The sequence below is a fragment of the Hippoglossus hippoglossus genome, chromosome 16 (genome assembly GCF_009819705.1).
Source record: "Hippoglossus hippoglossus isolate fHipHip1 chromosome 16, fHipHip1.pri, whole genome shotgun sequence".
Lineage (NCBI taxonomy): Eukaryota > Metazoa > Chordata > Actinopteri > Pleuronectiformes > Pleuronectidae > Hippoglossus > Hippoglossus hippoglossus.
Genome location: NC_047166.1, coordinates 17,431,520 through 17,449,743, shown reverse-complemented (window position 1 = coordinate 17,449,743; position 18,224 = coordinate 17,431,520). Strand labels below are relative to the sequence as shown.

The following is an 18,224-nucleotide window of genomic DNA, read 5'->3' as shown; positions in this document are numbered from 1 at the left end:
TCTACAAAGAGCTAAACATACAAGTGTGAATAGTTAGTGATTACTCAACAAGTGTCTGTGTATATTTGTGTGTTCCCTGTTGCACTTTAAGATCCATTTAAATGGAGTCTGGCTGCTGGAAGAGTGAGCCAGCAGATTTCTGGCGCTGTGTCACCTTTGATCTCTGAACAGTGCAGCCTGCAGAACACATCAGCAGTACAATGAGAAGCAGAACACACACACACACACACACAAACGCACACAGCTTATTCTTAACTTAACCCCATACATACATTACACACATGGACAATACACCAAACTGAACCTCCTCACAAGAACACCCTGAATTGTTTTAAACACTAAACACACACACACACACACACACACACACACACACACACACACACACACACACACACACACACACACACACACACACACACACACACACACACACACACACACACACACACACACACACACACACACAGACACACAGACCCACAGATGTTCCCACACATTGAGGCCAACAGTTTGGGCATCGACAGCATTCCATTCTGCTTTTCCGTTTACAGTGGAAAAATCTGCCCTTTGACCTGGAGTAATTCCAACATTCAGGAAGGAGGCAGCCAGGGAATGCCATGCTTCAACACTAAGAGAGTGAGAGGAGGGGTGGTTCGATGCTCATCGTGCATGTAGCGGGTGTTTCTAGTTTAAATCCTGCTGCCTTCTTTTCAGCAACCACAGTAGATGCTTCAAGAGTTTATTAATTACGTTAATGCCGCTTTGTTACATTGAAAATTCTTTGGTACGTAAAGGTTTAAGATTGTATTTCTTAGAGATCACTAGGCAGTGAGGAGATTTTGCTTTTTGAAGCGGCTCTGATTTTTTATTATCTATGGATCAAATGTGTGCGTGTAAAGTGAATGGGTCCCTCAAAGTGAAGATCATGGGCAGAACATAAAATGGTATTCAGTAGAGTACAGGCCTGTACATACCAACAGTCGCCCAGTTATTTTCTCTCCACAGTCACAAATGCTTGTACGTTGTGGGAACTGTTTGGTTTCTGTATAATTTCTTAAGGTCTCCATACACTCTGTAGAGTGTCTTGAGATGGTGTATGTTGTCATTTGATGCTAAACAAAAAAATGTAACTGAACCAACAAATCCACACTCATTGATATCAACTTCCTGAACCAACACATCCACACTCATTGATATCAACTTCCTGAACCAACACATCCACACTCATTGATATCAACTTCCTGAACCAACACATCCACACTCATTGCTATCAACTTCCTGAACCAACACATCCACACTCATTGATATCAACTTCCTGAACCAGGAATCAAGATCATCAAGATTGGCACATTATTCTTTGAGAAATAAAGGAAAATGTTGAAAAACGTCTTATCTCGCAATGTTCAAAAAAGAAAAGCGGTCAAGGATCCGCCCCCTGATCCGGATCCGCACCAGAATTTAATGGTCTATTTCTTTTCCTTCCACCAAGTTGTATTTGCATAATCGTAGTGACTATCAGGCAAGCAAACCTACTAAAAGGACAATCTGAGAGCACATACCTCTGACAAGGACAGGGCCCTATCTCTCAATGTTTAAGAATTTAATCAGTTCCAAAAACATATGGGTTCTTCCTTGCTTCCCCAGCCTTCCGCTAAGTATAAATAAAATCGGTTTAGCAGTTCTTGCTTAATCCTGCTTCAGACAGACAGACAAACAGAAATGAAAACATAACCTCCTTGATGGAGGTCATTATCACCTGACTCTACCCTCACCTCTACACGTGTCTAAGTTTCTTTCAGCAAACTGTCATGAGTTCACAGATATTTTTGACTGCAGCAGATGGCTGCTTTCTGCAAAATCATTCTTTGACATCCTTTGCCAAAAATATCAATGAATGCATGTTGAAATTTAAGCTTTAAGTTTCTCGGTTTGCGACTGGATGGTTTGTGAGAGCTACTGATGCCAAATCCACGGCACCTCACATTTTCCCACACAGCAGTGTTCGTGGACTGGGGACATGATGGGGGGGAAAAAAGCTTCTTAGTCATGTGAAGTTATATTTGGAAAATAAATTCTTATCAGATTTCTTTCAGCTGCTGGGGCAGAATATCATTATGACTAAGTGTATGTGCAACATTGATATTCTGCAGCGTATCTGCAGCACTGATAATGATAGGAGTCTCGTCAGCAGCTTGTACGATGCTGAAAGGCACAGGGAGACTTGCTGTCTGTTTCATCACGGACTGCACCACACCTTCTATGGTATGCATTTCTGGGCCATCATGAGTAATTGGATAAAAGCTAACATCATAGCTCCTCATCATATACTCACTTTACTACATTTCAGTCAAACTCAAGCCCCGGAGTAATGGTTTTAACATTCAGACTCGTTTCTAAAACAGGTTGCATGATTTCAACAAGCTGTGAGGCTGCCGGGAGGCTGCTGAGCTCATCATTTAAATTATACTTCAGTACAGAACACTCGATTCTGGCAGCATTCACAAAATGCTTTTTTGATAAGTGGGTGTCACAGCTTTGAAGTCTGGCTGACTCAACTGGAGGCAAAGTCATGCTGAGAGAGAGAGGGAGAGAGAGATTGAGGGAGGGAAGGTGAGAGATAGAGAGGGAGGTGTAAGGAGGAGTGAGCGGGGATGGAAAGGTGATCAGCGCCATCATCATTAGAGTAAATGTTAAAGATCCCTTCTGGGACACTGTGTCACAGCAGTTCCCATGAATATAATCCTGATGAGAAATAGACAGTAAAGGATACTGAGGTGATCTCACCTGCCGAACATGTTGAAAGACCAAAGGCTGAATATAAAGATGGATGACATGACAGCTATACGCAAAGGTATAAGCATCTTGATGCAGTATAAGTCATAAACCCTGCCTCCCCCATGTTAGTTAATGGGATATGGACCAAACTAAAAAGTCAAAGTACGTCAAATAATTTTTTTCTAAAAGTGTTTGTGTCATTTAAGGTCGTTCTTATCACACTGATGTACACTCACCGGCCACTTTATTAGGCACACCTGTTCAATTGCTTGTTAACACAAATAGCTAATCAGCCAATCACATGGCAGAAACTCAATGCCTAAATAGGCATCTAGACGTGGTGAAGACGACTTGCTGAAGTTCAAACCGAGCATCAGAATGGGGAAGAAAGGGGATTTAAGTGACTTTGAACGTGGCATGGTTGTTGGTGCCAGACGGGCTGGTCTGAGTATTTCAAAAACTGCTGATCTACTGGGATTTTCACGCACAACCATCTCTTGGGTTTACAGAGAATGGTCAGAAAAAGAGAAAATATCCAGTGAGCGGCAGTTGTGTGGACGAAAATGCCCCTGTTGATGTCAGAGGTCAGAGGAGAATGGGCAGAGTGGTTCGAGATGATAGAAAGGCAACAATAACTCAAATAACCACTCGTTACAACCAAGGTATGCAGAATACCATCTCTGAACGCACAACACGTCGAACCTTGAAGCAGATGGGCTACAGCAGCAGAAGACCACACCGGGTGCCACTCCTGTCAGCTAAGAACAGGAAACTGAGGCTACAATTCGCACAGGCTCACCAAAATTGGACAATAGAAGATTGGAAAAACGTTGCCTGGTCTGATGAGTCTCGATTTCAGCTGCGACATTCAGGTGGTAGGGTCAGAATTTGGCGTAAACAACATGAAAGCATGGATCCATCCTGCCTTGTATCAACGGTTCAGGCTGGTGGTGGTGGTGTAATGGTGTGGGTGATATTTTCTTGGCGCACTTTGGGCACCTTAGTACCAATTGAGCATTGTTTAAATGCCACGCCTTGTTGAATCTATGCTACGAACAATTAAGGCAGTTCTGAAGGCAGAAGGGGGTCCAACCCGGTACTAGCAAGGTGTACCTAATAAAGTGGCCGGTGAGTGTATATTCACGTGCTAATTTTACCAGTAAGTTTTGTTTTAGTTTGTTATTTGATGCTATTAAAAATAAACTCTTGATTGCAACTGCACAGACTCCGGCTCCAAATGTGCAGGAGGGCAGCGTTTGTATACGCAGTAATTTAGCATCATTTGTGGATAGTGGGAGGATGTGGAGACACTTTGACAAATGAAAGAAAAAACCTTAAATCATTTATGCAGTGTGAGTATTGTCCATGTTCAAATTCTAATGCACATACTTAAATTAAATCTGCACGCCGATTACGTGCTGCACATATGTCTGAACATGTTAATTCCAGCCATAAACCTAATACGTATAATATTTGCATTACCCTGAATATTTTAAGCTATATCCACTCTCAGTGGTGCTGCTTTTAACAGCAAATGTATAACATAAAGAAGCACAATATTTCTATAACCCTGACTATAACCTAGCTCTCTCCCACTAAGGAATATTATAAAAGACTATTGCGTTAATGCTAGAGAGTATAAAGGGCTTAAACCTGCATAATATAGAAAGCTGTTGCATTTTTTTTTTGTGTCAGACTTGTGCAACTGCCCAACACTGCTGGCACCGAGCACCAACAGCCCGTTCACTAACATTATTAGTGCCAACCCAACCTCCGCTGCTTGTCTGGCACCACGCTCTATTTTAGGCGCCTTACTTCATCATGTGTGAATCAGTATTCATCGAGTGAGCTAAACTGTCCCAGAACACACCGTCCTGCGCTGCGGCCGAGCTGAAATGAACGAGAATTTAATTTCAACTGAAACAAGGGGACAAAAGGGTGGAGGGACGACAGCGAAAACCCATGTGACAGACAGAGGGATAAACACCGACAGTCCAAGGCACACAGAGATAGACACACTAATAGGAAGATAATGAAACACAGACTAGAGAGGCAGAGACAGGACGTGGGGATCCTGCCATACCATAGAGCGCAGTGAGCTACAGGACATCCAGTCCAAGTACAGTAAATCCAACAAAATCTGGCAACCCAGTGATCAAATCAGTGTTCCCACACTAGAACGACTGGGGCAGCTATGGGAACAGAGTGTCCAAGTAAGTACATAACAGCACTTTCTATTGCACTACTGAGGACAGGCTGTCAAGAACCTAGACCGAGAAAATTAATGGATATACTGTCTAACTGCCTTGCATTCAAGGCTTCTTATAGGTTTTTCCATTGCACGACATGGATTACACCGGCCCAGCTTCTAGTATTTTCTTAAGTAGTTGTGTGGTTGTACTACCTGCCTTTCGGCCAGCTGGCTGTAAATGGAAAGATGTATGTAGTTTCAGAATTCCATAACACCTGGATTATGTTTGTAGAAACCCTGAGCAGCAACAGGAAGTAGGATGTTTACGGATGTGTGTCCATCTGCACACACTTCCCACATTCCGCACTGAACATGGTGCCAGTGCTCATGGAGGGCAGTTTCCTGGTTTTATGTTATTAATCATCCTGTAGCTCCCAAACCAAACTATTCTGTTTGTTTGGATTGACGCTTATATGATTGATTGATGCTACAAATTAAATCTTCAGTTGATTATACATGCCCATGATGGAAACGCATCAGAACACTTCAACAGCATTGCCTGGACAGTATGTCCATTATTTTAACACCCTTTATTTCAGACGTTAGGAGCTGAGGAGACGGGCTGTGTAGAAAGAAGGAAGACGGGGAGGGAGAGGACAGAGAGGGAAAGTGACGTAATCAGGCATCATATGGCCATGTCAAACAGCTTGCCCAGTGAGTCCTGACAGCCCCTGCGCTGCGTCCTCATGCCTCCTGCGCAAAGGCCAAGGAGTGAGGTAAGGAGGAACAGAGGGACACAAGTATGAGAGTCTGTCAGAAAGCGCCCGAAGGTCGGAAAATTCAGTAAACTAAACAGAAATACTTCTCTGCAGTGGGCTGCATGACTGGACTGTGTGGAGGGCAGAGAGATGGGTGGATAGATAGAGACTGACAAAGATAGATAAAGACAGTGAGCACAGATGTTAGGGTCTTAAGAGAGAGTGAGCTGGAAACAATAATGTACCTGCTCACTGTCCCACTTGTCAAACCCGAGACGGATCACCCAGGTCTTCTAGTATCTGAACCACTCACGGGAGGAGTACACATTTGCAAGAGAGCAGCTTTACCACCATTCCTCATTCCTGCTGGACCCCCTGAGACATGTGTGTGTGTGTGATGGGATTTTTACAGTGAAAATGTGCTAAATTAAATTTCCACTGAAGAACAACCACAATGAGACAAACTTTCCAATGAAATCAACAATGGTTAGACACCTCCAACATTGTAAATAGTTTACAAAACTCCTCCCAAAGATAAACAGGCCCAAAGACAAATACACCCATAAACATGGGAGGATGCACAAGAAGTTAACATGAATGTGTGTGCACTGTAAACACATACAAGGAATTTGGTTTTCAATGGCATTCTCAGCATCACATCTTCATTAGGTTTGGTGGTGCATACAAAACTTTTTCTTTATATATTGTTTGCCTTGACATGCATCTATCTACTAGTGAAAGAAATGTCTTTATGTGGAATGCATTTCTCAAGAACCATTAGGCTTTTCCGCTTCACACTTGGCATGTGTCAACAGGTGACCAGCACTCTATAGCAGCAGTGGGAGGGACTGATCAGCGTAAGTGACGTTGACGATCACATCAACTGGTTCTCCAGTTCGGGGTTCTGCGTAGTGAGCTATGCTTTACTGAACTTGAAAGAACGGGTGAACAGCTCTTTGTGCAGCAGCGGTGGTGGTGGAGCTTCAGGGTTCTGTGGACTGAGTCTCTATTTGCCACGGCTCAATTACTGCAGGTCACTTTTACGGTTTCAGAAACAAAGCTGCCACCAGAATGACTTTACATGTCATTTAGCTGACTCTTTCCAAAGCGACTTCCAATTAGCACATTCAACATCTATGAGGGGCCATCCGGGGGTTCAGCATCTTGCCCAGACATGTTTAGAGTGGGCAGTACACTATTTATTAAGAGGTGGTAAATTGCAAGATGCAGGGAAATACTTCAACACACAATGTGAAAGAATTGACACTTCATTGTGAATTCTGAGTTTGTGATATTAGTGAGTACATTTTTAAGATCTTGTAATTGAACTGGTCAAATTAATCTCATCTCTTACAGTGACTTCAGAAAGTACCCTGACCCCTTCACTTTTTGGATAAAGTTTTGCCCAACACTGGGGCGACGATTCACCTTTGACCTCAACAATGAACAGAAGCATACAGTCAAGAAAACGCTGGAGTAGCCTCTCTGTCATTGTGACTGTCCTTGAGTGGCCCAACCAAAGCTCTGGCTTAAACCCCACAGAGCATCTGTGGAGAGACCTGAACACGACAGTTCACAGATGCTTCCGTCCGATCTGTCGGAGCCTGAAAGTATCTACTAGGAAGAGTGGGATAAACTGTCTGAATCCAGGTGTGTAAAGCTTAAAGGTACTCAACCCAAGAAGACCAGAAGCTGTAATTGCCGCAAAAGGGTTTCAGTTTGTGATTTTTTATAAATTTGAATAATACATTTTTTTTTTCACTTTATCCTTATGGTTTGAATAAAATTATGAAGTACTCTTTTGTCAGACAGTTATGTTGTTGTCTCTGCTGTATGGTCAATAAAAAAGCTTGATAAAAATGAAGCTTCCTAGAACAGTTTACTATTTTTGGTAGGTATAAGTGTGTAGTGTGTCACACTGGCTTTAAGTCAATTATCCTGGTCAGTTCATTCCTGCTCTCTAACTCAATATTGGAAGCAGGGCTGATTTGATGTGGGGCCATAGCTGCAATAAATATCAAAGGCAGATTTAGCCATTCCAAACTGAGGTGTTTGGTTGAGAAAAGCCAAGTTGATTGCTGATTACTGTAAGATCACAGAAATAATTTACCTTCACCACTAATCTCCGACACCCTTCCCATTCCCCGCTCCACTTCCTGGTCTATACCACATTCTTAACAGGATATCTGAGTCCCGCGACGGTCACCCAGTCGAATAAACTGGTTTTTGAATATTCACCAGACACACTGAGCCAAGGTTATGTCACAGCTAGTAACTCAATGCAAAGCTCATAACCACTTAGTGAGACATTAATCTTTGACTAGATCTACCATATGAATCGGGATTTAACATGCTGTGTTGAATTTACTCCGCAGGTAATAATTCAAGCCCAGAAGGAAGAGGCTTCAAGGCTGACTCCAGCATTAACCAGTTAGAACTTAATTTATGTCACAGATGGTAATTCAAACCCGCAACATTCCGACTCTTTAAGCAGTTACTGGATGCAACTGATTTACCGATTCATCAAGTGATATATGAGATGATGTTTTAAACTAGAGCGGGTCAAATTAAACTCAGACTTGCATTTTGGCGCATAACAACTTGACTGGAAGTGCAGTCTAGGAGACATGACCAGAAGAGGCAAGGATCATAGCCAGGGCTGGGTATTTATGAGAAATAGTCCTCCCTCACATTACTGTAAACTGGTATGTTACTGTAACCAGCGCAGGCAGGCCCCATGTGAAGATCATTAAAAGGGACGATGGAGGGACTTTGACTTCCAGGAACAGACAGGCCAGTCTCTAAATCTTTGTCAACACATGAACACACAAATGCATAGAGGCTCACAGACATGCAGCCATGTGTGCAGGTACACATACAAACACACACACACACACGTCTGCGCAGCTATCCTCATTAGGACTTTGCATTGACTGCCATTCATTGTGGACAACCTAGTCAAATCCTTATACCTAACATACACCATGACCACTTCATACCTCACCCTGACCTAAACACAATTCACATCTGACCTATAACCTAACCTTTACCAAGAACAAGTTTTCACGCATGAGGACCAGGCTTTGGTCCCCATGAGGTCTACTGGTCCTGACAAGGTCAGTGTTTATAGTGGAAAAGGTCCCTAAAAGGTGGCACAAATGAGTACACACACACACACAAACTGCTCCTCCACTCTTCACCTCATTCTTTTCTCTCAAACAAAGCCACAAACCCACTAGCGCACACACATGCACTGTACAATACAGTACCATCATATGCAAGCAATCAACATGCCTCAGATGGGCAAAACATGGGGACAGATGTAGAGCAAAAAAGAAAAATTCCTAACTGCTTATGTCTAACACAGCGCTGACCACTAAAAACAGCTGATTTACGATATTCAAAATCTGCATCCACCAAAATAAGTCGCTCGAGTCACACATGTCTCGGTTATCAGCATAACATAAAAGTAAATCAACATCAGCAGATGTCTCATATCCTGTTTTTCAAAAGGGAGAAAACATCTGATGATGCTCTCCCATAATGTATGAGGGACAGAGTTTTGGATTTAGTTCCGCCACACTAAATTATAATAATGTTTCCCCCCTCTGAATCCCTGAAAAGCCAAAGTTTCTGAAGAGAGATGAAGCTCCAGCACTGCGGTGTGTCTTTGACTTACATAATTGTCAGTGGTGGGTTCGTCGGGAGGTAGAGACCCTGGACTGAGGACAGGTGAGCTTGCTGGACTGCAGAGCTCGGGGAAGGGGTTCGGGATGGCCGGGAGAGACGATGTCCTCAGCTCCTCCTCCTGCAACCTCCTGAACAATGGAAACAGGACAAAGGCACAGTACGGTGATGGGTTGGTGGCTCAATGCATTGTGGTATCAGCTTGTGTTTGCCAACTATCCACACATCATTTGCCCTGGAACAGCCTCTCAAAAAGTGAAATGAGAGAACTTTTGAAATGAGACGTGCTGACACGTGGAATATGTGCGGGGGAGAGTTAGAATTAATAAAGCATTGCTGTACAGTATCCAGGCTCATGTCTGTTTCTGTCTGATCTAGCCGTAATGAACAGTCTCCCGGCAAGTGGAAATCACAGACCCCTGCAGCCTGCTAGCAAATTTTCTGCAATATTTATCACGTATAAATATTGAATCAAGACATCACTTTAAAGCTGTTTTTTTAATTAGGCACACACATGTAAGCTTGTGGCCGGGAGGAGGGGGAGTGATGATTTGACAGTTGAAGATAAACTTTTCAGGAATCAGTCATATATTAAAAATGAGCAGGTCAGTTTGTGAGATTCTAGCTCCAGAGTGAGATTAGACAATCAGTGCACAAGAATCGCTCTCTTCGTCTCTTTCTCTGTCAAATTCATTCTCTCTGTAGAACCCAGCGAGTTCAAAAGGGAACGGGCCTTTTGATGTCGTCCCATCTGAGTTTGTGAACAGGGTTATCCAGAGGTCAGGCTTGAATAACAAGAACTTCGGGACCCCCCGTCTGTGTGTATGCGTTTGAGAGGGAGAGCTCATAAGACAGAAATACTCCATTAACTGATTACCCCTCCTCCGTTTCTATCAAATACTCACAAGGTGAATAATAGGAGCTGACACCAGTTCTGCTGTGAGTGCCTGTTTGTGTGTACACTATGTATGCAACCATAATCCTGTTGCCGCAGTGTCTATGTGCATGCCCACTTTCCAATGCATACCACTATGCCCCTAGGGAGAATATGGGTTACCACTGTTTAAATTGAGAGAGACGTTTGCACTTGGTACTAAAATAAATTAGACTTTTTACCTTTCTCCTGCTGCTTGTGTAGTTTGAGACAAAGAGGTAGTGACAGGGAGGAACGGGTCATTCAAGGGCTACAGATATGGAGCGGGGAGGAAACGTGGCCAATTATTAGGAGGGTGTGGAGGGATGAGTGTACAGTGAGAGGCTTCTTTTCCAGGGCGAGAGAGAAAAAAGGTTCTGCACGTGCAACTAAACATGTGCAAATGTATAAGGTCGGAGGGAGTTAGCTCACAGCTTAGTGCCACTCTTCGTTTACCAGAGGGCATGTGACGCATGTAGACTTGCTCAAGTACTGCTGTAGACTTATTACGACATTTACTCTTTTAATACATTCATAAAGTATATATTATTTAGGATACCTTCTACATGCTTGAGATGTGATGGATGTTTTGATTTGGTGTGCAGGCAGAAGGTATCACTCCTTTAGTTTATCCTGGGGCATACCCCAGGGATCAGTCCTGGGACCACTCCTCCTATTTATTACTTTACACATCACCAGTTTTGAAAAGAAAAAAAGTTTTAATTTGAATTGTCACTTTATTGTGGATGATACTTTGATAATCTGCTCTGTGTCTACAACAAGAATGGCAAGTTATTGTATTTTCTCTCAGAACTGTCTCCAACGCCTGTACTGAATTGTGAAGAAGGGCGTTAGCGTTTACTGCGCTCTCTGTTTGGAATAAGTTGCAAGTTTCAGTTTTTGGAATGTTGAAGAGATGGAATCACTGGATTCCTTTAAAGTATATTAAAGTAACTTTTACAGGACTTGATAATAGATGTCTGACCGTCTGATTAATATTGCCCAAGTTTGATCCTTGAAGATTTTTTTATATATTTAATATTTTCATTGTACATGAATTGTTTCACGAATGTCTGCAACCCTGACTTGCAAAGATGATCTTTTAAAAGAGATATAATGTCACATTTCCTGGTTAAGTAAAAATAAATAAAATATGCTTATTTTAATGAGGGCCATGCATTTCAATCATTCTTTAATAAATTATGCTATTTTTGCCATACATAAACAAATACAATTAACATCTGCAAACAGTTTCACATGTAGAATTAAGTGTCACCAATAATTAATCACTATTACTTTCAGCTCGGTGTTCAATAAATACCTGTGCTAACTGAAACTCGTTTGTCAAAGTTGTACTTATATTTCACTTTTCAACCATACTTACTTTTTTTACTTTTAGAGAGCTTATTTCTCAACCGTGATTATTTATCAGATTTATATGTTGCATCAAAATTACCACACAAAGACTGTCAAACACGGTTTCTGCCATATGAACAGGTTTTATCTTGGGAGCATGTTTAACTTTCCCTGTGCTACTGATTGTTTCACTATAGTAAGGACACACCCCTAACTCACTACAACACAGTGCAGCTACAGTATGTTGATGTAAGTTCTCTCCTCTTCAATGCCTGTCACACAACCCATTTCACTTTGAGCTGCTGAAGAGGAAAAGGGGCGTATTCTAATCAAGTGTGCACAAACCCTACCTGACAGCGAGGATGTGCATAGGTTGGGACCGTCGGAGGCTGGACTGGGGCGAGTCTGCGGACGAGGACGAGGAGGGCGGCTCCGGCGAGACGTGGCTTAGTGCGTGCGAGTGCTGACCCTGCCGTGGGTGGTTAGGTTGTGTGTGATGATGATGATGGTGCGAGGAAGTGGTCTGTCCATTGTGCAGTAGTGGAGTGGTCTCTGTCTGCTGACCACTGCAGGTGGAGTAGAGGCTCTCCAGCGAAGAGTTCATATCATTAACCAGGGCCTCAAGGTCAACATCGTCTTCTGGCAACAGAAAGGAAAACTTCAGTGAGACAGAAACTTGATGAACCCAAATGAGTATGTGATTCACGAGTCATGCTTCTGTAAATGGACAAAGAGAAAGTGGAGGACAAGTGAAGAGAACTGAAATGAGCAAAGACAAATGTGGAGCAGGAAATGGCAAAGCCGGACAGAAACTCAAACTATAAATCCAATAAAGTACAATAAAAGAAAAAACGAAAGTCCTTCAATCCTGCAGATTTGGTTTCAAATAGTTGAGGCACACACACACAAAAAAGAGGTAAAGTCCCTGGACTTTGTTGGGACTTTCCCTTTTCTATTTCAGTTTCTCTCTCATTTCATTGTGGCCAGGATTTGAACCCTTGACCTCACTTTATACCACCTTGATTCCTACACTAAAAAAAGAGGAGGAAAAAAAAACTGGCGTGCCAAAACACACGCACACATATTGGTAACCAGTTTTGCCAGTGCTCAATCAGCAAGCCTATCTTGTCTCCACACACTGTGCTGCCCCGTGCGCTAAACCTGCCGGGATAACAAGTACAAGCACCAACCTGCCCGTGACACTTTTCAACTCTCGTCAACGGGGTTCACGGCGAAGGCATCGCACCACAAGTGTCTGCTCTACATTCACTGCAAGTATCAAACATTCTGCTTTTAAAAGGTCTTTAAAAGCGGGACGTGCAATTCTTTCAGCGGAGGAATCCACCCTCAAAGCCCTCGCGAAAACCTCACATTTGAATTCATGAAGAGAATTTTTCAACTGACTCCGGGAGCATGTCGTATCAAAAGTTTGAAGCGAGCTCAAGTGAAGGGAAGCTCACATCTAATTGCTTCATGCTGTGAAAGTTTTATCATCTGGCCGCCCCGACTCTTTGTAAATTGCAATCTGCAGTGGCGATGCCTCTTGTGATAAATAATTCTGAAATATGAAAAAGAAATCTGTGTCTTTACTTCATCATCAAATGTCTGTGTCCAAATCCCACAACTATACGGCAGGACACAAGTTGACCACTAGGGGGAGACAAGCTGTAATTGTACAGGGCAGGAGCTCTGAAGCTGATGTGGTCATGTGAAGGAGCCTCAGACACATTAGGACGTGGCTCAGGATTAAAATAACATTAATCAAAAGGAAACTCATTACGAGAAAACATTGCTCATTAGTTAGGATAGAGTCGCATTGATATGTGCACTGAAAATACAGAATAATCTAATCAAACAAAAATGTTATGTACATTGACCTTTGAATTGAATAGATTTTTTATTTATCTATTGATATTACTAAGTATATTACTTTTTCCCTATGTAATGATACCCATGGTGACCTGTTTTATTTATTTTACTGCTTTTGTATTAAATTAGAAAGTCAAATTTTATTGACTGAGCAAAAACTGAGGAAGGTGAACGTTTTGTTGGCTCGACAGCCTCTATAAAAACTCAAGCCACAGCTCATGGTTCAAAAGTAAAGTACTCTGAATGAATGAACGAATGAATGAATCAGTTGATGGATGAGTGAATGAAAGCATAATAAGCCCAAGCATTTTCTTTTTAACTTTTACTACGTCGTCATGCTCCAGAGCTCCAGAGCTTCAAACGTACTGTGTGACTCATGGAACTTCCCCACAACTGAAGGTGCAGGACAGCTGGATCATGCAAGGTGGTGGTGAGACGTCACCCCAAAGCTAAAGCAGCTCAAAGTGCCACTGCTCAGCACAAAGCTGACATAAGAAAACAGCAGCATGATTGATGTGAAGCTTTAAACACGCTGTCTTCAAAGGATGTTCCCTTAGGGTTCAGTTTCCTGTGGAAACCCGATTTTTGTATTTTTATTCAAGTATTTATTGGAGAGAAAAAGTTACTCAGGGAACAACAACAGGAGCTTTGGGTTAGCAGGCCAGTAAACGTCCCCATTCCCGCATGGAGGGGTTGCTCATACTGAATTGTCACCTTTGAGGAGCTTTTCCTGAAAACGTGTCAGGTAGCTGTATCACAGGTGCCTGTGAATCACAGGTGGTTAATCTGTAGGTATTAATAGTGACAGGTAAGCTGGAGCAGCGACTTATAGATAGCCTGGAGAGCTAAAGAGCTATATACCGCAGGACACAGGGTGCATACAAGGCCATACACAAGGCTGAGTGAGACACCTCTGAGGCGAGACGGTGCAACATTGAATGTATGCAGCTTTGGTGACATTGAAAAATATTATTAATGTCAAAACATCTTTTTTTTTTCAAAAAAAGGAAAGTTTAATTAAATATATGCCTAATAACGGCTCTGAGGGTAAACCAGACACCTCATCAAAAGTGAGCAAACTCCCTGAAAGACTCCCTGATGCAAACATCACAGGCTCATCATCCATCACTGGGTGAGACGTGTTCCCTGAAGCAAGGGAGAAAAGTTTCCTCATAAATCTGGCCTCTGGCTGGGGGCACTGGCAGAGCTGTTTGCAAACAAAGCAACACAACCCACAGACTCACGCACTGGATGTAGTATTAGTGCGTCACTATCCGTCAAATGATCAGAATCACCTATGCATGTCACAATCAGGCAAACAAAGGTATGCGTCATGCACACGAGTGCAGGGCAGAGAGATTGATGACACATGCAGGCCGGCACGCACGCACAGATTTTAAACCAATGAAGATCTGGAGCACGTAGCAAACTGCGATTGTACTTGCTTGGTCTAGGACTGCTGTGGGGATACTTGGCCTTGGCAAGCATGATTAAATACAGTATGAACACCTTTATTTCTGCCCACCACACACACTTTGGTTACAGCATGGCCTTACAACTTTACTGCCATTAATTAGATGCTCTTAAATATCAGAGCAGCTCAGGCGGCCGGGAGCACACAAGGCTCCAGATGTAGACGGTGAGAATTCTCAGCTGTGATGGCAACAAAGACTATATAGCGAGAATCCCTAGGCTGTCAAGATCAACATGTTATGTCGCAGACGTAACTCAACCTTTTACTCCATTGCAATGTGCCAAGCAAAGTGGTTTACACAATCGAATGGAGACCTGCCAACAACAGCCAGACACAAGAGTTCATTTGAAAGTTGTAGCCACTCAAAATAGGGATGTCTGTTGAGAATCCAAAATCTGGATAAAATGGATAAATTAATATAATAATTATTATAATCATCATCATTATTATTATTTAGCATCAGAAATGCCTCTTAAAATGATGAAAATCCTAGTTCGGGCAATCTAGTGTCAGCCAGATAAAAGTGCGATTTTCTTTCCCACTCAAAAACAGCAGTTGTGCTATTCTGCCAGGGGCAAGTACTGTTTTTAGAGCGGTGAAGAAGAAGGGATTTAAGATAGTGTAGTGTTAGTCAGCGCTTGCTAAAATTTCAGTATTTACTAATAGTTCACGCTGGAAAGTCCCACAAGTAAAAAACGTCAGTGTACCATATGCAAGAGTTTAAAGGTGTGTCACTAGTGCTGCCAATCAACTAAACACAAATCTCATCAAGCATTTGAAAAACCATCACACCAAAGAGCTCAAGAAGTTCACCAAAGCGAAGGAGAAAAAAATATTTGTGTTCTTTTCTGTCATGACTGTCAAACTACATAATTAAAGAAGTTCTATGGTATTCATTCTTTGTAAGTATTCATTTTTCAAAGGGGTTCCCATTCAACAAATCAACCCTCTACACAATTTTTTTCAAGAACGCGGATCCATTTGGAAATCGTTTGATGTTTAGTTGACAAAAATACTCTCGACCAACACCTTTATTAGGGACTCATTTGAAAACTAGCTTAATAATGTTTAAACATAAACAAATGTTTTAAGGTAAAGTTTACCCAATGTTTTTCAATACAGGTCGGATGAACCAGTTTCAACAACTTTTTTTGATATTTGGCTTGAACTCAGCTGTAGAAGTCAGAACTACATGTACAACCCTGATAGGTCAAAGGATAACACTGACATTATTGTTCTCACTTCCTCATTGTTTCATTTCTCCCATGGCTTGAGTTCATTTACTCCTCTTTTCCTCCCCCTCTCTCGCTCTTTCTAGGAACCTTTAACCGGTTAAATTAGGGGTAAAAATAGCCCAAGCTTTGTCTATTGTCTGAGCCAACGCTAAATACAGTATTAACCAACTGTAAAGCTAGTCGAGTCTGCTAAGAATCTGCATAAAAGCTGTCTTGAATATTTCTGGTCATTAGCGTGCGAGACATGGGCCAAAACAAGACCATTGTGATGATGGCAGATCCATATGGCTCCGCTTAATCCTGGAATGTAGTCTATGCATTTTGTATTCATTCCTGCTAGTTAAAAACAAAAAGGAGGGGTGACCCTTCTGTAGGAAAGGGGAATGTAAGGGGTATACGTATATAGCGCACACGCGCGCGTGTGTGTGTGTGTGCGCGCGCGCACACGCACACACACACACGAGAGGGATAAACAGTCTCTGAACACAAGCCCAGCAGAGGGGTTTCCATTCAAAGGGATCAGTGGGAGCATAGACAGAGCAAGTCTAAACTGTAAAGCGTGGCTCTGCACTGCAGAGTACAATACCTCTGATGACAGCACACACACCCACTGAGGGCCAAGCCTCCTGATGGGATGGGAGAGTGTGGGAGGATCAGAGGAAAACAGGAGGAGTGAGGGAGGGAGGGAGGGAGGGAGGGAGGGAAATCAGAGGTGAACAGAAGGGGAAGGAGGGACAGAAACACGGGCTCTCATTTAGGGGGAACCCTGGAAAGGGATAAAGACGTTGTGACGGGTATTTTACTTCACACAGCTTCACACAACTTCTAACAAATCAGATCTGTAGAAGAGAAGTTTCACACGCACTGACATACAAGTCTATTACAGATCTTCATGTCACCGTCAGGATGAATTGTGATTTAATTGATCACTTGACTTTTTGTTTAAAAAAAATTAGATTTTAACTATTTTTAGTACGGCTGGAAAAGATTTATATATTAGTCGATGTCGATAATTCTCATGATTAATGTCACATTATTATTTGATTCAAGTTTTAAGACTGGTTCTTGCTTCTGGGTTTTATGTGTATTTTAACTTTTAAATCATTTCAGGTATATATGATACATTTTATACAAACCGATGCCGGGGATATTCAGTTGTTGCATATATATATATGAGGCATACACATGTAATATAATTGGTATACATTACACAGATATGTTGTGATGTAATATGCGTTGTGTGTTATACCTCTTCAATGTGCTGCCATGATGCATAAGCAATATATTGACATACACTGAACCTGTGTTGTATTGCTATTAATGAAATGATATTGCAACAATGGCTGTTGAGTTTAAATTCAGAATAAATAAATATATACTGTGTGTTTTCGGGGGGGATTTTCTCTGCCAATTTTAAACTTGTCGGCTGTTTATTTTATATTACACCCACAGTCATAATTTTGCATGAAATAAAATCAATACATAGAGACAAGACATTAGTATAGTACAGGCATGGATGTAGTGGGATTCTGCATTAAAATGGTAAATTTAAAAAGAATAATGACATCACCCCATAACCTGCACACATCCCACCCCCCCTTCACTCCGTCTTAAAAAGCCTCATTATTTAAAGGAATGCGGTCCCTTGCTGTTAATGAGTAAACGTGTGTGTCTGCACGTGTATGCCCATGCATGTGCTCCCCTGGCATGTCACTCTTCATCTACAAAGGCGAAACTGGAGTAACTGGAGGTGGGAGCTTCATTTCCAGGCCTGAGATCGCAGCTGGTCAGCTCCTCCAGAGCCACGCTTTCTGATTACTGCACCGCATTGGTACCATTGATGGGATTTGTTGCCTAGCAGCTGCACCACAAAACCACCAGCACCACCACAAAAAACTGAGCAGGGCCCACATATACAAACACACACACACACACACACACACACACACACACACACACACAC

At 42.3% G+C, this 18,224-nt stretch overlaps 1 protein-coding gene across 6 annotated transcripts in view; it reads right to left on the bottom strand.

Moving 5' to 3' along the window:
• The window catches only part of grb10b (growth factor receptor-bound protein 10b), a 68,131-nt gene that overhangs the window by 28,247 nt on the left and 21,660 nt on the right, over positions 1 to 18,224 (bottom strand). For all 6 annotated transcript variants that reach the window (XM_034610923.1, XM_034610920.1, XM_034610922.1 and 3 more), the window contains 2 exons: positions 12,034 to 12,322; positions 9,407 to 9,545 (listed from right to left, as the gene is read on the bottom strand). In XM_034610923.1, coding sequence (XP_034466814.1) covers positions 9,407 to 9,545; positions 12,034 to 12,322 — 428 coding nt within the window. The remainder of the gene's footprint in view (positions 1 to 9,406; positions 9,546 to 12,033; positions 12,323 to 18,224) is intronic.